This window comes from Lissotriton vulgaris, chromosome 1_1 (genome assembly GCF_964263255.1).
Source record: "Lissotriton vulgaris chromosome 1_1, aLisVul1.2, whole genome shotgun sequence".
Classification (NCBI taxonomy): domain Eukaryota; kingdom Metazoa; phylum Chordata; class Amphibia; order Caudata; family Salamandridae; genus Lissotriton; species Lissotriton vulgaris.
In genome coordinates, this window is record NC_141685.1 from 1,981,776,222 (window position 1) to 1,981,802,197 (window position 25,976).

A 25,976-nucleotide genomic window follows, 5' to 3' on the forward strand; every position below is an offset into this window, starting at 1 on the left:
TTGGTAACTAAACGATTATGCACTGCTCCCAGACTCAACCTAGAAACGTCTGAACGTATGAAGCGGACCTCTTTCCACAGAAATTTGCACGTGAGGTTCACTTTGGCTATCACCTGCAACCATTTATTTTTTTGGGGTGAGAAAGTGGTGTATTTATTATGAGCAAGATTTCTTTATTTTCAAAATGATCACATTACTAAAAACACAATCTGTGAATGAATTCACACAAATTATTTAGCAGGATATACAACTAGGGTCATTGCTAAGCTGTAATCCTGAGTTCCACAGCTAAGAACCAATGTCATCATTCCATTGAGATACAAGTGTATTAGATCAGAGTGAGAGGTGGAAGTCCAAAATACACACTTTTGCTACAGCGGGGGGGGGGGGGGAGGCACACTGAATCTTTATTAAATATGGGGTACTTAGCAGACAGGGATATGTTATTTGATACATGGGTGAAGGCACTGGAGTGGATCATCTCGTTCCTCACCGGATGAACACAGAGAGTCCGCCTCCCCCCGTTTCGATCCGAGGCGACCGAAGTCATCTGCGGTGTACCGCAAGGATCATCACTCAGCCCCACCCTCTTCAACGTCTACATGAGACCTCTTGCAGCCATCGCACGCCAGCACAACCTCAACATCATCTCCTATGCCGACGACACCCAACTGATCCTCTCCCTCACCAGAGACCCCGCCACCGCCAGAACGAGCCAACACGAAGGGATGAAAGACGTGGCCGAGTGGATGAAGAACAGCCGCCTGAAACTGAACTCAGACAAGACGAAAATCCTCGTCATGGGACCATCGCGCAAGTTATAGTTATCTGAACTAACTATAATGGGGGAATTTCAATGGTTTTGTATGAGTGAAATGTCTAGCTAACTATAACATGTGTGAAACCTATGTTTCTTTCAGTGAATATATACATAGATAGATAGATAGATAGATAGATAGATAGATAGATAGATAGATAGATAGATAGATAGATAGATTGCCGTTTGTTTTTGGAACAGAGACACTACAAATGGAAAGATTACGGCCCAGATTTAGAGATTTGTGCTATTGCAGAATCCGTAGAGTCAAATTAGAAAAAAAAATTGCCATCTCTAAAAATTCCTCTCTTTCTACACATTCACCAAGAATTGGAAAATTTTCCATTACAAACTGCCATAAGTCACACTCATTCTCGGACATAGCAATAGCTTCCTCTAAAGGGTCTTGTGGAAGTTGTTGATTCAGATCTCTCCTGTTGGAGATTCAAATAACATACAGACCTCAAACAGATCTTGTGATAATGTTGCAATTTAAACTAACACCTCAAAATAAAGATCATTGTAAATAAATAATGTACATTTTTAAATAATGTCTCAAAAAATGTAAAAGGCTTTCTGTCCTTCTGAGAAATCATAAAGTATAGACTTAGGATTGCCTTTGTGAGGGGTATAGAAACAGGATTTACAGATGTCTCAGTGTAGATTTCAGTTATTGGACCTTGCTGGAATGAATAAAACTGCCTTATGCTACAAAATCAATTACATATGGTTTCATTAAAGATTGAATTTCAGTATGTCCCCACTTTAGTAACCTAATGCCATCTTCTTTTGAATGAATACCAACATGCAATGCAAAAGCCACATTGGTAACTAAACGATTATGCACTGCTCCCAGACTCAACCTAGAAACGTCTGAACGTATGAAGCGGACCTCTTTCCACAGAAATTTGCACGTGAGGTTCACTTTGGCTATCACCTGCAACCATTTATTTTTTTGGGGTGAGAAAGTGGTGTATTTATTATGAGCAAGATTTCTTTATTTTCAAAATGATCACATTACTAAAAACACAATCTGTGAATGAATTCACACAAATTATTTAGCAGGATATACAACTAGGGTCATTGCTAAGCTGTAATCCTGAGTTCCACAGCTAAGAACCAATGTCATCATTCCATTGAGATACAAGTGTATTAGATCAGAGTGAGAGGTGGAAGTCCAAAATACACACTTTTGCTACAGCGGGGGGGGGGAGGGGGAGGCACACTGAATCTTTATTAAATATGGGGTACTTAGCAGACAGGGATATGTTATTTGATACATGGGTGAAGGCACTGGAGTGGATCATCTCGTTCCTCACCGGATGAACACAGAGAGTCCGCCTCCCCCCGTTTCGATCCGAGGCGACCGAAGTCATCTGCGGTGTACCGCAAGGATCATCACTCAGCCCCACCCTCTTCAACGTCTACATGAGACCTCTTGCAGCCATCGCACGCCAGCACAACCTCAACATCATCTCCTACGCCGACGACACCCAACTGATCCTCTCCCTCACCAGAGACCCCGCCACCGCCAGAACGAGCCAACACGAAGGGATGAAAGACGTGGCCGAGTGGATGAAGAACAGCCGCCTGAAACTGAACTCAGACAAGACGAAAATCCTCGTCATGGGACCATCGCCCTCCGCCTGGCACGACTCCTGGTGGCCCCCCGCCCTGGGCGCCACTCCCAAGCCAACAGACCACACACGCAACCTGGGCTTCATCCTGGACTCTTCCCTCTCGATGACCAGACAAGTCAACGCCGTCTCCTCATCATGCTTCAAAACCCTACGCATGCTCCGCAAGATCTTCCGATGGATCCCGACCGAAACCAGGAAGACGGTCACCCAGGCACTCGTCACCAGCCGACTGGACTACGGAAACACCCTCTACGCCGGAACCACAGCCAAGCTACAGAAAAGACTCCAACGCATCCAGAACGCCTCCGCCCAACTCATCCTGGACATCCCCCGACGCAGCCACATCTCAGGCCACCTGAAGGACCTGCACTGGCTCCCCGTCAGCAAGAGGATCACGTTCAGGCTCTTCACCCACGCACACAAGTCTCTCCACGACCTGGGCCCCAAGTACCTCAACGACCGCTTGACCTTCTACACGCCCACCCGCCAGCTACATTCTACAAGCCTCGCCCTCGCCGCCATACCACGCATCCGAAGAGCCACTGCCGGAGGTAGATCCTTCTCCTACCTGGTGGCCAAGACATGGATCTCCCTCCCCATCCATCTTCGGCTGACCCAGGACCATCTCGCGTTCAGGAGACAACTCAAGACCTGGCTGTTCGAGCAATAGCGGACCCCTTCCCCCAAGCGCCTTGAGACCCTGCCGGGTGAGTAGTGCGCTATACAAATGTTATGATTGATTGATTGATTGATTGGGTGAGTGGTTATGAGATTGGGGGGATTATACTGAGTTACTTAGAGTGAAATGGGTTTGTTACAATGAATGAGGATCAGTTATGGTCAAAGGTATCCATTTTGTTGAACAGATAATAAATTATTCATTTGTGAGCAGCTGTGTTTGACACATCAATGAACTAATCATCATAGGAGGGATGAGTGTTTCGGTTTCATCTTCAGAGGATGGACAATTTGAATGCTGCTAATGCTGCATCTTTCCACCTTTTAATGTGCCTACTCAGGACTGGGATTTTGATGGTGTTGTGTAAGAAAATAAGTTCAGCGGTGGGAAGCAAGTTTAGTTGGTTAGTAGATTTCATGATAGCAATTACCCTGTACCAAGACTAATGGAGGGAAGGGCAGGATCATATCAAATGTAAAATATCCCAGTCTGGTGTCGGCATCTCCAACAGTCCACTATATGGGTTAGGATCGTCTGGCGCAGTTTTTGGGGCAGTCCAATTCCAATCATGTAACATCTTGTAAAAGTAAACTTTTAATGTAGCCTCCCTAAGGCCTGTTTCATGTATTTCAAGGAGTTCTATCAATCTGCACCCGACTAAAGTTTACCAAGTTTGACCTGCTATTTTTCTCACAGGTATGATGGAAGAGGTTGAGGTGGATATTCTTCCATCAGAACTTTATACAACATCATTGGATTGAAACTCTCTCTCTGCAGCTAGTCATGGTTTGCAAACTGTGGGAAAGGGCTGGATAATGGTGCCACCATCTGTTGTAGACAGTAATGCAGTTGCATATATTTCCATTGTTTCTGTCCACCCAGTTGATCTTTGTCCTCTAGGGCTGGAAAGGTTTTTAGGTCTCCATCCTGCATCAGTTGCTCTATTGGGCAGATCCCTCTGTCTAGTCAAGTGTGTGTTTGCAAATTGAAATGGCATTCTTAGACGAGGGTGGACCACCCACATGTGAATGTGCATTTGTATGAAGGTGTTTGTGCGTCAAGGTCCACTTTTGAATTGTTTTCACTATCCATGGGTTTGTTCTGCCTTCAGATGTCTCTATTTCACCATACAGGACACCATGACTCGTTTATTTGCTCCATCAGGCGATGTTCTTTTGCCACTCAGTCAGGTTGCTTCAAGGTGCCAAACATGCAAGATGGATGCTTTGCAATAAAGCATCATGTCAGGTAAATGCAAACATCTGGACGCAGTGTCTGCTTACAGTTTGCTGATTTTGTGTTGGGGTCTTAGCCCATCCCAGACATAGCAATTTATCATTTTATAGAGCTTATAGATCAGATGTTTTGGAAAGCAAACAGGTACCATTGTAAACAAGTGGCTGATGTAGGGTGCTTTTAGCAATTTAACTATTTGTAACCATGCCCTTTACGAAATTCAGGTGTGGGTTCATTTGGTAAAGTCAAAGTTTGTTTTTGGTAACATTTGTTCCATTTTTTCTAGTATGGCAGATGCAAGGTCATTACCCACGTGGATACCTAGATACTTTATCGTGGTGGTGGACCATCTACAGTGAGACCCTGTATTGTGTGCATTCATTTCCAGGGCTAGTTTTTGCTCCAGATAATTTTGTAGCAAAAAACTTGTCCAAAGGTTTGTCTTATTTACAGACTTTGATAGAGCAGGGATTATGGGTTACTGAGGAAGATCAAATTTCATCCGCATAGAGGATCAGTTTGATTTTCTCCACAACTGTAGTGATGGCTGTCATGGGCAGAATTGTTCTAATGTTTGCAATCAGAAGTTCAAATGCTATCAGAATAAGCAGGAAAAGAGGTGGTGACAAAGGGCAGCTCGGATGGGTGCCTCCAGCAATGGCATACTTGTTTATTTGGAAACCATTACAAACAACTGTTGGGTTGCAGTAGATCATCCCATTATTTTGAAGAAATCATGCTTTAACACCTGTTCTTCCTAGGGTCTGGAATAGGTATGACCATTCAACCCTGTTGTATGCCTTCTCTGCATCTAAGGATATCACAACCTGTTCCTCTTGATCTCAGCTCACCTGCCAGAATACGTGAGATAACCCCATGTGGTTGGTCGATGATCGGTTTGACATGAATCTGGTTTCTATGGATTAAGGAACAAATGTATCTCCTAAACCTCACTGCCAGGACCTTGGCCAAGATTTCTATGTCTGTAATAATCAAGGCTATGGGTCTTTGACTACCGCATTGGGGCAGATCCTTGTCTGACTTCCAGAAAATGATCATGGCTTTCTTAAAATCTATGCAGAGGGATTTAATTTCTTCCATTTCTTTGAATACCATGCACAGAAGTGGTGTATTCATATTGTAATTTAGTTTTACTATTAACAGCTGTTTTGGAGCCATTCTCGAAAGTTATATAAAGGTACAGATCTACCATAATTGGTCGATAATAGATTCAAGTCTGAGGGTACCTAGAAGTGTGGTCCCTGCTGAGTGGCTCAGAATTAAGTAAATATGGCAATGATCAAACCGGACAAGATTTTCAGACTTAGGAATTCTTTAAGTCGGATGTGAAGGCATTTTCTGGTTCATAAAATGAACTCATAATCAGTAAGGGTTTGATTAGGCAAATAGCTTTCAAGTGCCTTTTGGCATGGGTTTTAGTGGTGAACTGGATTTATAGCAGTCTATTGGTGCTTGAAATTGATATCTTCTTTTTTGCTCCTCATTGGGTCAATGTGCACGGTAAAGCACACTATATGTAGAGTTGCTCATCAGAGGAGCATGATCCCTATGTTATGTGTAAATTGAGAGTCAGATCAATGTGCTGACACAGCGATGTCCATGTCTTGTCTAACCAATGAGTCCAGGAATAGTTCAAGGGCGGCTGTGTCTGTGAATCTGCAGCATACGTCCCTTTGAGAATTGCACCTAAAGTTAGGAACTTCTTCCTTATGATGCATGTCCCCCAGGAAAATTCAGGCAATATAGTTATCCTGTGTTCATTGGTATGATAGGGACCATGTTGTCAAAAGAATTGAAGGATGGAGTTTGCTTGGACGTGGCAAAACAGACAAGCCAATATTAGTCTGAAGTCTGTAGCAAAACCTCATGGCATGATAGAAACTAATGAGCTCCTTGTAGAACTTGAAGTAACCAAAGTGGTAACAATTCTTTGATATCATTCCTTTCCTGTTTTCCTGTGATCCTGTAGATTTGGAGGTTATCTCTCCAGATGTGGTCTTCCTGCTCAATGACCTTAAGTTGAAGGTTCTATATATCAGTGCCCGTCCCGTGTTTGGTCTGCTCAATGTCCTAGGTCCACATTCCTTTTGTATTTACTGTCCATTGACACTTTGATTGATTACAGCATAGAATTGATGAAGTCCAGGATACAAGATGCCACTTCAGGTTCTTGGTTTTGTGGATTGGATTTTTGGCAGTCTGCAAGCGCATCCGAGAAAATAGGTTGCCTTAGTGCTTTATTCCTGAATAAAGGGTCCATGCTGCATTAGATGTGAAGTTAAGCATGGATTGTGCTGTTGATACCAGTCTCTTTGTAGTCTGGGTGAATGAAGGCAATCTCTTTTAGAAGAAGACCAGACACAGGAAATGTGAAATAAGGGATTTTCTTAATCCAAAGCAGGAAGACCCACAACAGCATCAACCTCCAGGCAAGACAAGGAGTGATCTGACTCCTAACTGCACAATCTGACTCCTAACTGCTATATTGTTCTAGGACCCAAATAGCAGTCCATACCAATGTAGGTTCAAAATACAGAACACAGATTGCATGAACACAGACCATATCACAGGTAAATAAGCAAGCTTTATACAGAACTCTCAATACTACATCACCCCCTCCTTAAACAAAACAAAATTGCAAAGCATAAAACAAGATTAGCATAAAACATAGTCCTGCGGTTTAGCAGGTAATTGTACAATGTGTGAACTACGAGTGCAAACTTGGTCACAAGCATCCGCATTACTATCAGAAAATGAAGAACTGAAATCAACGTCCATTGGCCAGTCTGAATCAGGGCTTGACTGTGCTCCTACATTAGTCGAAACACCGATATTCTCCTGTATTTTTTCAGACACGGAGTCATAAATAGAAAAATCAGTAGTCAACTTGGAATCAAATAATCCATTTTTGGAACACCTGCAAAATACATTTCTGCTTGGGAGTTCGAGATCAGAACTATACTCTCTGCTCCCCTAGCCTGTGCTATATAACAACACGGAGACTTTGCTTGTCTTGAAGAGGTGTGGCGCAGCGGCCAGGTTGACTGACACTGGATGCTGGGGATCACGGTTCGATCCCCGGCACCGGTGGCAGGCGTCTACCCAGCACCATGTGACTCTGGGCAATAGCTCGCTTAATCTTCCCAATGGCCCCCAGCGCCAGGATGCCTACGGGTAGCTGTGCGCTTTACAAATACTGGATTTTGACAACTCTGGCTGGTAAGAAAAATGAAGACTCTATCTTAGCAGTTCTAAATGTTTGCTGATTAAAACTCAATCATTCACATTGATAACTAAATTCCTCACATTCTTTCTGCAGTCATAGTCTATCTTTTGTACATCTTGTTTCCAAAAGACTCTGTGTCTCATGGACATATTTGTTTTAATCTTTTTCAAGTATCTGTTCAGTCACAGAAGTATTTTCTAACCATTCTGGTATTAATTTAGTTTGGACTTTTCTTTCACTCAGTGCCTTAAAAGTATAATACATGTAGTAGAATGGGGAGTGGTCAAGTAAGCCCACATCTTTTCCTCCAGAAACAATGCACTCATTCTCAAAATCACATGAAGAGCATTTAGAAATAAGTAAGTGCAGTTGTGACAAACAGTCTGCATGAAAATTCTTACCCCCATATGTACTTGACCATTATGTCACACTCCTGTAATTTCGAAAGTTGTCTTACTAACTGTGCTGAAGCCTTGCCCAAACCATTGGCACTCAAAAGATACTTCAAAGGTGTATGACCTGTGTAAATGTCAAAGTGAGTGCCCCAAATATACGTTTTAAAATGTTGCACTGCCAGTGCTTTGTACTCAATGGTGCTGTAGTTTACTTCCGCATCTCTAAACATTCTGGAAGCAAAGACAACCATGTTCTCTTTCCCTCTGCAGTGAGCTTCTCATCGTAGCAAGGTTGGTGTGGATGGCCCACTTAAACTGCATTGGAGATATACAGTTTTAAAGTTTTAGATAGCTATAGCACCAAAAAGTCTAAAGAACCACTTGCGGTAATCTGGTCATGTTAGATGTTACATGTTCACACAGACTGCGATAATGTGCAGCCCAGATGCAGGGACTAGATTAGCCCAGCTGAAAAATATACTTTTTTAATGACTGGCCTGAACAGTTGCATTTGCGGTGGAAGAGGATGCGAGGAGCAGGGAGAATGTCATGGATGGGTGTCACTGTAGCATCAAGATAAGGCCGGGTAGCATGGGCAGTTGTCACTGTACCATAGCCAGTAGAGTGTCATGGACTGTCATTGCTGTAGTGTGAAGTGCAGATCTCATGTTGTTGGCCATCTGTGGTGGTCATTGTAGCGTGAGGAGTTGGGTTCACCCGTCAAAACGTTTAGAAAAAAACTTGCCAACTTTCCAATAGTGGCATTTTCAGATTTGCGACTTAAAATCCTACTTTACCATTACAGAGGATTTCTAAATTACACTTCATTTGAGTGTGAACACCATATTTCTATCTTGGTCCAAACAAACAGTAGTTATCAAATTTTAAATAAGGTTATCCAGTGTTGCCCAATAGGAGAGATAGGCCTTACATCATTGAAAATTTAAAGAGGTTTTCACTTCTAGGACAAGTAAAACCTAAACCAACCTCTCTTACTTTTTAAATGCAATGCACCCTGCCCTCTGAGCTTTTGGACCTACCTTATGGTTAACATATACAACTTAAAAAGGAAAGGTTATGCCTGACAAAAGGTTTATTTTACCAGGTCGAAATAAAAGTTTTACAACTGCACTACAGTGTGCAGTGGCAGGTCTGAGACTTTTTTATAAGACTACTTTAGTTGGTGACACACTGAGTGCTGCAGGCGCACTTGTAGCAGTTAATTTACGGGGCCTGTCTAGTGCCATTTACTAGGGACTTAAACGTAAATTAAGTGTGCCAATTAGATGTAAGCCAATTTTACCATGTTTGAAGGACAGAGCAGAGTTACTTTAGCACTTGTTAGCAGTGGTAAAGCCTAATGCCAACAAAAAAATAAAAGCAAAACAAGACGAGTGAAGGCAAAAAGTTTGTGTGGGAATGCCACGCCAAAGATCTCAGGTCTAACAAGGGAATATAAAGTTATGCAAAAATTCCATTGTTTAGCTTTACATGATATTAAGTACGGTGGTGTAGTGAAATGAAAATTGTGCAAATTCATCATTTGATCTACGACTATTATTAAATATTATTCAAATTTATCATATTGACAAATATATACAATTATAGTTAATATTCTTTTTTAAAATATCTCCAAATATAGCATGTTAAAGACAACGCATCAACTCCATCCTTGATGACTCTCTGTAATCTGCAAGGTGCTGGAGGGAAATCATTAGTAGATGTAAAGAGGTCATTCCCACTATTAAATGTCTCTGGAAATCATTCTTAATTACACTGTAATCATGATTAGAACTGTTAATCAATACATCGCTCTAATGATTTTGTAGGCAGCGCATTATTTCAACTCATTAGTATATAGTAATTACAAAACCCTAGAAACTAATTTGTCTTTATAAGACCCATGCCACTGACAAATGCATTTTTAATGGCCTCCTCAACTTTTTTACTCTTGCATGAGACCAGCAAAATGTTACGAATCAATATTCGTCATGTCTCGTGATTTAGGCCCTCAGGTAACTATACTGAGTAACGCCAATAAGTACAAGAGCAGTGGGCTCTTAGCTGGGAAGTTTCAAAATGCAAAACACCACTGTTGGGAAAGGGGAAGTCTGTCCTGGAAAAGAAGGCGTGTTCGACAAGTTACTTTTCCTTCTTGCGAATGTCTCGCCACAGGAGATGTTCAGACAGTGAAACAGATCGTCTTTGAAATGCTGAGTCAGATAAAGTCTGCAAGGTGCTGGTGCAATGTCTGAACAAATAGCTGTCTTTGTACTCCATCCCAACCAAGGCTTTCCGTCCTCTAAATGTCACTGGGGCCTTCCTCTGTGAACCGTGTGCTAACTATGAATACCGAGTATATATAAATGTGTTTTTCACTTGCTGGAGGGTTTTTCAGGTGGAGAAAAGCATTTGGTTTCTAAAACACATAGGGGCATATTATCAATGGCCAGCGTTAATTATCGCTGGCCGCGCTTAGCGATAGATTTTTTATCGCAGGAAATTATCGCCATGTGAGCGCCTTATCAACAACGTATAGCGCAATGGCGATAATTATTCCGTAGCTAGCGGTGTTTTCCATGGAACATCGCTGGTTTTCCAGTGATGTTCCTTGGAAAACGGCGATAACCTTAACCTTGCTGATACAACCCTTTGGTCATATCAGCATAATCCACCCCCTATGTTGTGAATAGGTAAGTCAGGATTTTAGCAGGCGTTAGTTTTTGGCGAATACCGCGGTGCATTTCGTGATAATTTACAAGGTAGTCCGTCAGGGGTATGCCCACATTGCATCTCATTAGAGACGTAAAGTGAGGCGTTGGGAAAATGGCTGCTAACATTCGCTATTGCATGTTAGCACCGGCTTGCAAATAAGGCGATAAGATTATCTCCATTTTCTTGGCATTTAAAGCAAAAAAAGTGCATATAAGGCCCTTGTTAATATGCCCCTGAAGTCTTTGTTTGTTTCCAGTGAAAGATTTATCATTTTATGACCTCATTTGTTCGTGGTGAGTTCCCCTACCAGACTAAGGGAGAGAGAGTCCTCAGTCAGTGAAGGTTTAAGCCATGGGCAAAGTGGTTAATTACCCTAGGTCCCCACCTTCCACCTCTGCCTATTTCTATATCTGAACCTCTCATCTTATCTCTGCCTACCTCTACTTCTTCCTCTCTTACTCTCAAAGCTTGCCTGGCTGATATGGGGTGAGGCCCTGAAACTGGTACCAGGATGCTTGTTTCTGGTCCAGGGAGGACCTGGCTTGGCAGTTTGGACTGGACTGTTCGCATGAGGAGCAGAGTCAATACTTATTTACATATGGCTGGGTTCAAAACTGGGGTGGCATGGTGAGCAAAAGAACAATAGATTAAACCCAGATCTTTGTGACTGGGGGTGAATGTTTGCATTGTTCAGCATGCTGTCCATAATATGTCCTTGTGCTTTTAAACTTCTAAAAGCTGCAATTTAAAATCTGATTTTACCATGAGTTAAGTTTTAAAATTAGGATTCCTAAAACAACAAACGTAAACTAGCTATCTCTTCCCATTTGGAGATTACACTTATAAAATGAAATATAATGTAAGGTGCAGAGTGCTTAGGCCAGCAAAAGCGAAGTCAGCAAAAACATGAGGTCTGAAGGTAAAATATTAAGGGAAACCACGTCACGGATGCCAGGTCTAATAGGGGTCAACCAAGAAAAGTATCCGACAAGAGGTCTCATGATGTCAGATTGAATTTCAGCTTTGTCCTATGTTGAGCTGTGGTTTTCTTCAGAAAAACAAAAGTGTCTGTTTTGAGATTGGGACTGAGAAAGTTTTTCGTGCTTTCTTACTTTCAGGCCTAAGCAGGCCAATCTGCTTGGTGTATCCGAAGCATACTCCATTGCATTTCACCTCAAATTGCTTCTAAATCCTGATCTACAGTAACCATTGACTACCATTGGTGCTTGACATGTTTTGACACTATTTTCACTTAAATCTTTAAAAAATCATATATCCAATTCCCCTTTTTGGAGTTTTATTGTTTTGGTGCCACTTTGCTTTTCACATCTTTCTCTCTTTTTTTTATAAATTAAACTGGAGGTTTAATTTTGTTCTGTTTTTGACTTCTTAATTGTTTTGGAACTTCTAATTGCTATTAAGTTAAAAAATTGATCGCAGACTTCTGAAATCTTTGACTGTTCCTAACAATATAGTTATTTTTTACTTGTCCTTTTCACCAATCCATATAACTGATAAACCACTTTTTCATGCTCAAAGACAGAGTGACAGGGTTGCCCCTTTCCTCTGGGCCTCCCTATATTGTAACAATAAATGAAAACAATTTTGCAGCTTGGTTTCCTTCTATTCAACACCAACACAGCCCACAGGGGAAGGTGCAGGTAGGCAGGAGCAGTAGCAATTCTATATTTTGCTACCTGTGACTGATAAACCTTTTGACTTGAAGCTCATTTTATCCTCTAGCCAAAGAACATACAGAGAACTTTACTACTCCAAAATGCCTTTTGTGAATACCAACCGTCGTAAAGTTAGGAAATTGTCTCAGATTACTTTTGATAATCTGTCCCATTATGTCCCTCACCTCCATAAACCATTGTGTTATGTAGTCCAATGCCTGTAAGATATGCTACCTGCTCATGGAACTCTCCCGACAATTTTATGTCACAAGAAACATGGTAGCGGTGTCTACTGGAGAGAAAAATCTTGTCATGGGATAGGAAAATGACACACTTTCCAGAATTACAGGCGGACATCTTGAGAGTCCTGTGATAAAGGGGAGTTATGTGTGTGAGTAATTCACACCTACATGCTGTGTAGTGATAAATGGTTATAGTCACCTCCCTCTAATCTGATTCTTTTGTTAATGGATTGTAATAGAGGCTAGGCAAACAGTTTGATATAATAGGAGGTCATCAGCATTTTTCAGTTAGAATCAACTTCCGACCACCTTTGTCTCTCCGCCTCAGTTAACCAATAAACCTTATTTATGAATAAATTAATCTATTTTATTCTTCAGATTTGTCTGTTTTAGCCCATCTGCTAGCACTCTAACTAGAACTATGTAAAGTTTTCAAATTCTATAGAATAATATGAATAGAAATTTTGAAGAAATTCCATGATGTCTTGCATAATGTCCACAGTTGAAACGGAGGAAAATGCCTCTTAATAGTAAGTTCTGCTGGTAAATGCCACAAAAAAAAATACAAACATAATTCTGACCTTCAGCAATAGGGCACTTGAAGCCAAGTAGTGGCAACCCTGTACACATATAATACATTTACAGTGCCAGTATTAATATTTCACACTGTGACAATATGATGGACTGCTAAATTCAGGCCAGATACAGGTTAACACAGGGCCATCATTCTGGCCCCTGCAGCCCCTGTGGTGCAGGGGGGGGCAACCATATAGGGGGCCAGCAGTCCAAGGTCAATGAATATCTGTGAAAGACTCCGGGACCTCTTATACCAATTGCCGAGAGGGACTCATCATTTTGCATTACTCCCCTGGGATAAAAGGTTGTAGTGGGGGAGACAGGAAGGATAAGATAAATAGGCTTAGAATTTCTGATCCCTTTCACGCACACCCCAAATAGCTCGTAGGTAAAATAAATTGTATCCAAAAACAAAATACCTGAGGGTACAACTGGAGGAATGCCATTTGTTACACTGTTGCATTCTAAATATGTTGAAATACTATAGGTATCAAATATAAAATGTTCAAATGAGTAAATGGTGTAAAAGTGGACACTGCTAACCATTGTTGAACTCTATGTACATGTATTAGAATATGTGCACCCTCTGTACAAATAGCCCTCTATTACCTACTCAGGAAGGAGATACCAGCAGATAGCATGTATGAAAGGATACAGAATGGACTGAAGTCCCTGACTTGTTCCCTGCCCAAAAGAGAGTGGGCAGGGAATGTAAACATAATTCCCTGACTGCACTCACCCAGGCAGGGACCACAGCTTTGCTCCCGTTTGGCGAGAGCAGAGAAAAAAGCTACCCAAACCAGGTGACAGCCATCCATTACCGGCTCCTGGTAGTGCTAGCCGGGGGCTAGCAGAGGCCATGGGGACCACAAGGGTACCAATGTGGCGCATAACACTATTAAAAAAATGCATTGGTGCCCCAGGTGGGCTCTGGGGCACACAAAGTAAATGACAACTCAAGCCCTTGTCATGCAGTCCTAATTACCTCACATATTAGATCATTCATAACATGTTTTATGACATCATTGATACTATCACTGCAACATCTGAAATAACATCAATGATAACAATAATATGTAATTTGGGTGCTTGAGTTGTAGTTATTTTAAGGCACAAGTTGTAGTTGCTTAGGATACCTATAACTGGTAAATATCAGTGGATGTGTATGTTTAAAATGTCATCTTTTAACTAGCATTTTTACCTAACTATAACGTCCCTTTAACCTTTGTTTTTTCAGTGCTTTTCTATGGTTGCTTTTAATAATGTAAAGTAAGATATTATTTAAATATGTATATATATTACACAGTGGCAGTCATCACTGTGTAGTTATAGTAAGGGCAGGGTTTCGATGGGAAGTGGATTTTTTGTTTTGCTAATAACTTTGGCGCTGTTTAATGAATTTTCACTAAACCTTCTTTAAATGTTTATACACCTAGCCTTCATCCTCAAAGGTTTCAAGTTGATCTATCCAGCAGGGGCCAAGAAAGAGGGGAGTCCCAAAACCTGTTTTTCTCACTCACTTTCTCATAGGAACTTTAGATAATTTATACGTATTTAGCAATGCAGTACTGCAGTGGGAGTGCAGGGAGAAACACAAAGAAAAGAATGACAAATGAAGCATTCTGATTGGCTGGTCCTACAGAACTGAGACCAGACCCACAAGACAAATCCCACAGTCCCTCTGTTTGGGTGCCCATCACATGAAGAGAAATGTCATTGTTGTCATTTTAAGACTCGGAAACTCCCAGAGTCCTGAATATTAAATTAAAACAATATATAAGGGTGCAGCGGTATATAAGGGTCCTCTTGTGGAGGTGAGGATTCCTAGAGGGCCTCCCTGCTGTCAAAGAGCAAAAACATTTGTTTTTCATATCACCGCAGACTTGTGGAACTCTGCTCGGCACTCTTTCAGGGAACATTCACATGAGTACTGTGAAATTACTGCAAAATGACCACAAAATCACAGTGTAACTCAAAAAAAGACAAGAAAGTTGGGTGAGTGTCTGTTCTGTTTTACAGCCATTGAGGAATGGTTAGCAACAGTGGTTTGGCCGCCTGTGGGAGGTTGGGCACAGGACTTCAACGCAGGCCAGGCACTGTGCTCTACCACAAACGGCACACGACTGAAAGCCATGATCAGCTGGGTTGGGCACTGAATCCAAGACCACTCTGAACACAAGCAAAGGCTGAATGTTAAGCACGGTGGGGTTTTCAGTGCCTGTACCCAACACCCCACCAATAATGGCCAAAGACAATTCGCTGTGTTGGTGGGGATAGTTAGGTATGGTAATAATATCTCATTCACATTTTTTTGAAAACCGGGACATTCATTGAACAAAAACTAAGGTTAAAGTGTTATTATAGTTAGGAATGGTAATACTTTACATTTAATAAAATATAAAACCTTAAGAAATGTATTTAAAAAAGCCAAAGGTTTAAGTGATATTATAGTTAGGGAAAAATATTGTTGAAAAATGCTAGTCTAAACTCTGAGATTCACCAGTTATAGTTAACTGAAGTAACCATTACTTGCACACTTGCTATGCACTGCTTATGACATCACTTATGATATCACTTGTGACGTTCGTTGATATCATTGATAACATCACAGATGACATCTGACATGACATAATTAATGATATCATTGTGCATGGCAAGTGTGCATGGTATAGTTACTTCATTTAACTATAACTAGTAAATGTCACATAACTATAATGTTGCTTTATCCTTTGTTTTTACTAGTGTATTAAGGTATTACCATGCTTAGCTATAACATCCCCTTAACATGTTTTCAATTAATTTCTAGGGTGTTACATATATATTAATATAGATTGTGCCTCTCACATTTTCACATTTGTTCTGTGGCCCCTTATAGTTATGATATGATCTAGTCTAAATATCTGCTGCTATCCCCTTTCAAAAATAAGCATCGAGTGAGATTCCATATCTGTCTGTTTTTCTTCCTGTTCCCCATTATCACTTTAGCTTAATCTTAGCTGTATGCCTAGAAGCCACCCTATAATTGAAATGAGCTTGAAGGGGCAGTTCTTACAGTTGCGGCTGGGCAGAAGGCACAAAGCCACACCTATTGTATACATGCCAGCTAATTTTAGCTAATGCAATTGCTTTGAATCAATATATCGTTCAATAGTAATTAAGCACATTGTGTGTGAGTTAGGAGTAGGACTTTATTGATTGGATTTGCACTTTATTTGAATCTTCTTAAAGCTCGTAAATTATTTATTTTCATCAGCGTGATGTTTTCAAAAACCATTCAGTTTACTCTCTTTGGATGGCTACTGTAGTTTATGCTAACGTAAATTCAAGAATTTACTTTCAAAACTGGATATTGTGGGAGAGATGAAAGTTTTGTTGTGAAAAACTAAATTCAAATTCCTATTCAATGAACAAATATATATGTGCAGGGCGGGGATAAATGTATGACTTGTCATATGGGTGTCTGTGTGTTTTTGCTATAAAACAGCATATCTTTTTCTTAATCTGTGGTGAACAAAATGTCATCTGTTTTGCAACCTTGCAGGAAGGCGCTTTCATTGTATTTTGCTGGGGTGGTTTTCTTTTAAGTTTGTTTATTTATGCACGTTGTTTGAACTGTGTTCTTTCCTTGTAGCTTCCCCGTGGGTAGATAAAAGCAGAAGTCTCAACAAGATTGATTTGTATGATGTGCGGAGAAGACCGTGGTAAGTGATTGTACACAATTAAATGTACTATACTGCACATATTGTGTTTAATAAGAAGACCACGCCTGTTGCTTGTAATTAAAATTGTAGATGCTATGACAAATAAAAGAGCCAGTGTTATATAGCAAAACATTATATTTGGTGGTAATAAATGGTGCCTGCAACCTAGAGAGGCTCCATGTCACTGGGGAGAGGATGTAGCCTTACGGCTAGAGTGGTCAATGTGCAAGCTGGGAAACCAGATTTGAGTCTCAGCAGCAACGCTCAACATCCTGTGATTCTGGGAAAATCACTTAATCTCCGCGTGCCTACCAAAAATTAATGTGTCCTCATGTAACGAAACTGGTGCTATGTAAAGCGCTCTGATACCCGATATCTTCGGGTCTAGTTTGCGCTATATATAACTCTAAAAATATTTTTTTAAATGTAACCTTTTTATGAGTGAGTGAAAATGGCCGGATGACACTAGTCTGACCACCTTGCTTTAAGTCATTGCAAACAATGTTTCTTGTCCTGAACATTTGTATAACAGCTTTAATACATTGTGGGTGTTGTCATTTCTGTGCTCCTCTTGAACTAATTAGAACAACACATCTGAAGTCAATGATTACAGATGAGAAGTTTAGGACTAGGGACCATGGGCCATATTGCATTAAGTTCCCCGGGTGTGCAACTGGCCCTTTGGTATTACAGAAGGGGACGGAGATGCTTATGCATCCAATTCAGTAATACCAACATAACACTGGCACACTTAAAGCGCCAATAATACCTTCAGGGGGCGTTCCCTCATTAGCATAAGGGTGTGCCCCATGCAAATTAGGGGATTCCTTTGCCTCTTTGCCTGTGCCATATTACAGATGTGGGTGTAGAGGCATATAAACTCTTAGGGTATGCACACACAGTGTTTCTCCTTCTAGGTGCCACACTGTTAGTGCGCCCCCCAGAGGGCAGCCTTCTGGAGGGGAGAAGGGGGTACTGTGGAACCCTCAGAAATTTCCTTACATGCAGGTGCTGTCAGTAACTGCACCCACCTGCAAGGAGATCTCTAATACCCTTTAAAAGTGCAGGTGGGTTGCTGCCTGCACTCAGAAAACACAGAACGGGTGCCAGCAGCCACTCACTTTTCACATAAATGTCCTGCCCCCAAGTCAGTGCGAGTTTGCGGCTGCTCTTGGGGCTGTGCATACATCATTCATATATATATATATATATATATATATATATATATATATATATGAATGATGTATGCACAGCCCCAAGAGCAGCCGCAAACTCGCACTGACTTGGGGGCAGGACATTTACATATATATATATATATATATATATATATATATATATATATATATATATATATATATATATATATATATATATATATATATATTCCGCTCTGTGGGGTTGTCCAGTGACATCACTGATGACATCACTGATGACGTCACTGATGACATCTCATTTGACATCACTGATCACATCACTGATGATATCATTCATGTGATAATACAATGCACCTCCTCACACTCTAATATAATGTTTGATACACCCAGTGTTAAATACAAACTACCATTCTTGAAACCATTGACACGCCAATCTCAGCTACTACATACGCACTCACTGATTCCTAGGTCTACACACACATTCACTCATTCACCCATAGAATCACTCATACATACAGTCACTCATCAATACAACACTATCATATGCACTCATACACCTATACAGACACTCACACACTGCCATTCATCCATGGAGTTACTCTCACACCTAGTCAGTCATGCAAAGAATCAATCACACTTCCATTTCCTCAACTATACAGTTATACACACAACACCTTACTTATTCAAACATATACTAACACATACTTACTCTCTTATACAATCACTGATACAAGTACACAATGATCCATACAGCCACTCGCACATTCACTGGCTCTCATGTATAGTAATTTATATATGCCAACTCTCACATGCACTGTGTTTTACATATGTACTTACTTGCACATGTAGCACTGAGATATCCATTCACTCACCAACACACCCATGCACACAGTCAACCGCCCATATAGCTGTTTGCACATGCACTCTTGAATTCATACACCTAGTGAATCAACTGCTCACACATCTATGCACAGAGTCACACACCCCCCAGCCACCCACACACACACTCAGTCTCCCATTCAAATACTTGGGCAACCAATCAATAACCCATATAGCCACTCATATAGCTACTGATCAACACATGCAGCAGCTTACACAACAACAGACATACTGATGCACACATTCAGACAGTTTATTCACTAACCCATGCATTTAGTAGGACACATTTAATCGCTCACTCATACAGTCAGTCACACACCTACTAAATCCTTCATCCAGACACTTATACATCCACTCATTCTTCAATATGTAAAACATATATAAACTTTACAGCGACACACAGTCACTGGATGATGTCATCAGTGATGTGATCAGTGATGTCAAATGAGATGTCATCAGTGATGTCATCAGTGATGTCACTGACCATGTCATGAATGATGTAATATGTGACATCATCAGCAGTGGATTGTGGGTGCGCAAAATATAGTTAGTACAACTAACTATATAGGAGCAATTTCAATGGTTTTTTAAATGCTAATTCCTAACTATATAAGGCCTGAAACCTATGTTTTTTTAAGTGAATAGATAAAAAGTGGAGAAATACAACCCAGGTGAAAAAGTAAATATACAGATGTGTGAATATACATCTGTACATTTACCTTTTGAATTGAACCCCAAAATTACAGGCTTACTGACTTGAAACAAATTGAAACATTTTTGGGAAAATGGCTCTTTGTTGCACTGATTTACTATATTATAAACAGGGTAATTTGAATTAAGCGATTTTCCAGTCACAGCATTTTACACATAAATATGGATTTGCCACAAATGGCACATAATACATCATCTGCAGCATAATCTGTAGTTTTTTTAAACAATTGTTTCTAGCAAAAATAGATGAAACAATACTAAAAACACAGCAATACATGTCGCCATAGAGTGAAAGGCCCTTCAGAAAGGTTGACCGGTTACCTCTCAGTGGCTCAATGCTATATTTGGCTGTTAAACTGCCACTAATGAACCAACACCTTTGCCCAGACAGTGATAATGTGTAAAAACTACTAAATGATGAAGTAATACTCTGTCAAAATGTGCCACATTATACTACATAATTCCCCTTTTGTCACTGTGTAATCTATCTTTTGTTGCCACATAATTTTGTCAACCCTGTCACATAATTTGGTCCTCCTCTGCTGCGTAATGCCAATGGACCTTAATATAAACAGATCAATTTTGGAAAGAAAGGCCCATGCTTCAAAAGCAAACCATTTTTTCCATCTAGGTCCAAGGAAATAATGCTAAGGGGGCTGGAATCATTAAATTACATTCGTCCCTTTCTACCTCAAACTTCACACCAGCTACTTCATTATTATTGAAGTTCATTCTTCTTTATAGACAACTGCTAATCAAATGAATACGCAAGTCTAACACAAACTCCATCACTCTTTGTTTTAGATTATTTTGGATGGGAGCATGTTTAATTTTCCCCTCACATTTACAGTCCCTTTTCTTACAAAGTCCAATCTGCACAATATTAAGAACGTGTGCTATCCTGTTATTTGAAAAACTCCCATAGTAAGAAAGAAAAAAAATCAATATCATGTGTGTCAATTTTTCTCCATGTTCTCTAAAACCAAGGCTTGAATGCATGTTGACAGAATTGTGAAATGTTCTGGGTTTCTTTATGTGCATCTAACTCTTTAAGATGTGCTTAATGGAAAAACTATTAAATCCATCATGTGATTGGGATTTATTAGAAAGTGGATTATTAGTTGTGGTGGATGACAGTCCATCAAAAGTAATAATGTCCATTCTTTTGTTAGGTCCAGTAAAGGTTTCAGTAATTTAAACCAGGGTGCAACCCCTGTTTGCTATGGCACAGAGCAGAAACGGCTTAGGAAAATGTGTAAAGTTTTTAAAAGTACCAAAACATCTAAGAAGTCAAAAACACAAGACAATAAAAATCACACTCCAATTTATAAGAATATAGAATAATTTAACGAACAAATTGAAACCAAAACAACAGATATGCAATAAGAGGATCCAGAGATGTGACATTTTACAATTTTAAATAAAAATCGCCACAAAAACTGTTAATCCCAATATTGGTCATACGGTTGTGCTTGACTGGGTCCTGTGCAATATTTAGGGCCAACTGCGATGGAGAGCAGGTCAAAAACAGAAATCAGGTTCAACTCAGAAAGAGGCTTAACCTTCTGACTTTGTCTCTGAAATGTTAGTTAAAAATTTTCAGTGGTGCAAGGTCTCAAGTTGATGCCTAGAAGGGCTCCATGAAGCCATATGGCTGTTGGCGAGGTCGTGGTGAAGCCAATGACTTTTGGCAGGAAAGCTTAGAGCAAAAGAAATTCTAAGTTCGTGCCCAAGGAAGGTCGCACACCAGCCTTATACTTTTTGCACCTTCGCCCGGTGAGGATTGCCACCATTGAAATCAATCACTTTTTTTTGCTTGGATTCCTCCATCAGTCAAGGCTGAATGCTATAGCCAATCAGGGCTCTTCAAGACTGAATTCCCTTTACGCACATGACACAGAAATTGATTTTCTGCTGTGGAAAAGTTCAGAGGTGGATCAACCTGAATCTTAAGTCCAGCAGAAGCACACCTCTGTTGGATTGACTTTGCAGGTTTTGACATGGTTCCCTGCAGGTCTCCAGTTTCTAAGCCCCAGGTTTTTCAGGATGTTGAGGAGTACACGTTGACAGAGCTAAGTATACCAGGACCTCAGGAACAGCCATCAAGGGTCAAGCCTAACTCCAGCAGAAGCCTTCACCAGGTTCAAAGGCAGATCCAGTTGGAACTTCTGACAGGATCTTTAGGAAAAGGGGCTTCATGCAGCTTTATGTAGCATTAAGCTTAATAGGAGGTTAGCCTGCCAATCCTTGGAGTCCACCGCTTTGTCTTGGGTACCAGTAAGAGCAGGTCCAGTCCTTCAGGTCTCAAAAGCGGGGGCAGTTGTAATGTCATCCTCAAGTCTAGTAGCATTTTGAAGAGCATGCCAAGGAATTTCACCTTTATCCATGAAACTTGTGGGGACTTGTAAGTAGGAGTGATTCCTAGACGCTACCTGATCAATGGGGAAAATAATCTGCTACCTGATCAATAGGGAAAAGATCCTGTGGATTACACTAACCACTTTCAGCAGTTCCAGTTTGCCTACTAGGAAATAGCCCTGCACTGCACCTTTCTACATACATCCAACATGGCAGGACCCATCTACCATTGTGCAGAGTCTTTGTGTCCACCTCAGAGGTATGGCCAGGGAACTGAGCAACCTCTCACATGTACTCATTTCATCCCAGTACTGGGGCAGCTCTTCTCCCACTGAGGGTATTGCCTCCCTACATGGGGAGACTAAAAAAGTCCCTGTTCAGTTGTCACCTAACATTAGCCTGTTAATCAAGCTTTTATACAGCCAATATGGTCATCCTGCCAGACAAACAGAAACACCTCATGATATCCAAGACCTTGGTCTTGCTTTGGCAGCAGTTTTCGCACCTCATCAAGGGAACTATTCAGCTTCCAGGCAAAAATGGGAGCTCATTCAAATGGGTCTCCAGTGGGTTTAGCCAGGGAAAAGGTAACTCTCTAAAAGTAGCTTTTCCGTAATAGCTCGTAAGAAATACATTTTACCATTAAATTGATTTTTAATAACTACTAAAAAGACACTTTGTATTATATTCCTAGCTGGCGTCTAACCAAAATTAGTATTATTAAATGTAAAAATGTAACCCAGTGTTTTCCTGTGGAACAGCCAGATTTGGTAAAGTGAAGATAGCTTTTTGGTTATTTTGACTGTCAGGATATGTTTAACGTTAAATCTGTATATGCCCTACTTTTAAATACCAGGCCCCATGCCTAATGGACAGTAAGACCTACCAAGGCATCACTTATATTTATTTAATAGATGGGGTTATCCAGTCTAAAGGGTTTATATTGATAGGTCGAATTTGCAGGTTAAACCTGCCAAGCCTGGCAACAATGGTAGGCTTGAAGACATGTTTGATCTCTTGTTGTAGTGGATGTCACAATGAGAACTGCAGTTCTCCTGTGACATATAACTCAGAATACACTTTTACCATATACTATGGAACTAGGGGTAAGTTGAATATGCCAATTAGAAGTATTACCAATTTTGACATGTTTTAGGGGTCAGAGCACACACCCTGGGGCCTGGTTATAGCATGCCAATGCATAGAGTACAAAGAAAACAGAAGTATAATTCCACAAAATGATGGGGATCATACAAAACCATGTATTCTCCTACAGAACTAGTTGGGAACGGTTCCATCATGGAACAAGAGCAGTCACTTTCAGACTCTCCTTAGCAAAATGACTGACATTCTTTAACACCAGACCTGTCTTTTTGCAGCTTTCTCCTGGAATCGTAATTGTACCACTGGGGCAGCATAGGCATGGATGGAAGAAGGATGTTTCCAAACATTAGCCAAACCACAATCAAACAAAGCTTTTTTTACATAGGCCAGCCATTTAATTTTTGTAGATGACTGTAGTTCTGAAATCTCTGCAAACTCCTATCTGTAAGGATGAATTTCACTTGCAGCCCAAATGCATACCCAATATAATAGTGGTCTCAAGGAAAGGATGCTAACTCTGTAGTTGGGGAAATACCTAGGCTCCAGTGGCATTCCCCTTTCCTAAACCAGTGATGGTTTTGATAAAAGTTATTTCAGCAAATCCTATCAGGCCATTATTACAATGGCCCCAGTGCTCAGCTCCAAAAAGTGCTGCACCCATAACTTATGTCTTGTAGATTTCCATGGCAGGGAGAATTGGAAACCAAGAGCCCCTTTTAGGAAATCTACATATGGCCCCTGTTAGTGCTTAATCATAAATGAGCTTTTAGGAATCTGACAGTCCCAAGATCTGGGATTCGCCAACCAAATTCCTAAATAGTCAAACTCCTTGACACTTTCCAAGACTTCTTTTCCTACATTGATGGCACCTTTCGCCCTTTTTTCTAAAGAAGTTCATCTACTTAGTTTTTGAGGCATTGATTTTAAGGCCATACTCCATGCAGAACAATCTAGAGTTGTCGAACAGGTTTTAAAGAACTCTCTTAGTTTTAGCCAATAAAAGAATGTTGTCAGAAAAAAAAGAGCTGGTACTTTCTGTCCTGCCAAAATTGGGGAATTGTTGACACAATTAAACAGATAATTGACACAGTAGATAATATACAAGAGAAAAAGTGTAGGCACAAGAAAACATCATTGGCACACTCTGTTTTCAGTAGAAATTGCCTTAGTTGGCTACTTTCTTGTGCCACACTACCCATTGCATAATTCCCATGGAATCCATAATTATATGTAATAAATTGCAAGGAACCCCTACGCCATGTAGGACCTCCCATAATTTGTTTCTAGGGACCAAATCAAAAGCGGTAAAGAGATCAATGAATGCCACAAAAAGGAAGTGGAAGACCTGGTCAATTGCACTGGTCTTGGACCTGAAACCTGCCTGTATATCCGAAAGAAGGTGATTTTCTTTAAACCAATACAAAAGCCGCTTCAACACTTGCTTGCAAAACACCTTTTGAAGGTTGTCTATGAGGCTAATTTGGCAGTAGTTTGTTGGGTTGCTGGGGCTCCCCTTCTTGAAGATGGGGACCATCTCAAACCCTTTCCATGTGCCTGGCTTTGCTGCTCCATCTGCAATTGAATTGGTAACCACATTGATATAAGTGACCCAAATGGCATTATCTGATTTAAAAAGGTCTGCCGTGCCCTTGTTTAGCTCTGATGCTTTACCTTGTTTGAAAGAGGCTACTGCTGGAGCAGTCTCCATGAGGGAGAAAAATTACTGGGGTCAGGCAAGCATGAGTTAGACAAGGGGCTAACTTCTGGCTAGAGATTGACTATCAGTGATTCATGAGAACCAGAGTACAGGTTCCCAAAATAGGCAATTCATTCATGGGGCAGGATTGATGATTCTGCTGGTTTCCCAAATTTCACAACGCCTTTACTGACTGGTTGCCAAAATGTCATAATATCATTTTTGGCTGAGGCTTCTAGAAGTTAGACCAATCCCTTATCTCCTGGCTAACTCCCTTTTAAATTGCTCTTAGAAGCTTTGTCTTTGCATCTCTACAAGATTGAGTATACCATCCATTTGAGGAATTTGAGGTACTCATTGTCAGTAATCTCGAAAATTCTTTAATAATAATATCATTGAGCTTACCACATAGTTTTTTGTGCTCACACACAATTACTACATTATTCCCGCAATTTCCAAGCATCGTCTCCATATGGGAAGCAAGAATTGAATACATATCTGAGATGGCATAGGGGGAAGAGTCCTCCAATAAGCTCTGACTATCCTTTCTTTTATGTGTCTGTTTTCATTTTTCTGCGGGTGTTCGCATTTTAACTTTTGTAGTTAAACCTTGCCAACCTACATCAAGAAGTTGACTAGGAAGATAGTTAAATTTTCCTTTTTTGAATGACACAAATATTGCCATATTTCCATCATTAGGATCTACTCTTAGTTCTAAGAATATTTCTAACCATTTCTTTTCATTACTGTTCTTTGATCTGTCAACTTGTTCCTTCCCAGTTATGCAGACACACATTAAATTAAAAGTTTCAGAAAGACTCCTAATTTCTTCCCCGGTTCTGTGCCCCCCGAATTATTGATTGATCTCCAGGATCAATACAGCACTAATATTTCTAAGACTGTTATCATTACTTACTCAGTTATACTGTGTTCATTTTCTGCTTCCTCCTCTCTGCCCACTAACACACACCAAAGAAAACTGCGCTCAACTTTAGGTGAAGGGATATTCTATGAATTATGTGAAGTCTAAGCAAAAATAGTAGGTTCTTGGCCACGATTTACGATCTTCATGTCAGCCACCTGTAATTGAGATAATTGAAACTTATATGAATTGCTCATTTTATTCTGTTTATAATCCAAAGATGATGAC

At 40.5% G+C, this 25,976-nt stretch overlaps 1 protein-coding gene across 2 annotated transcripts in view; it reads left to right on the forward strand.

Moving 5' to 3' along the window:
- The window catches only part of CACNA2D1 (calcium voltage-gated channel auxiliary subunit alpha2delta 1), a 1,701,483-nt gene that overhangs the window by 1,132,247 nt on the left and 543,260 nt on the right, over window positions 1–25,976 (forward strand). For both annotated transcript variants that reach the window (XM_086919803.1, XM_086919796.1), the window contains exon 8: window positions 16,855–16,924. In XM_086919803.1, coding sequence (XP_086775929.1) covers window positions 16,855–16,924 — 70 coding nt within the window. The remainder of the gene's footprint in view (window positions 1–16,854; window positions 16,925–25,976) is intronic.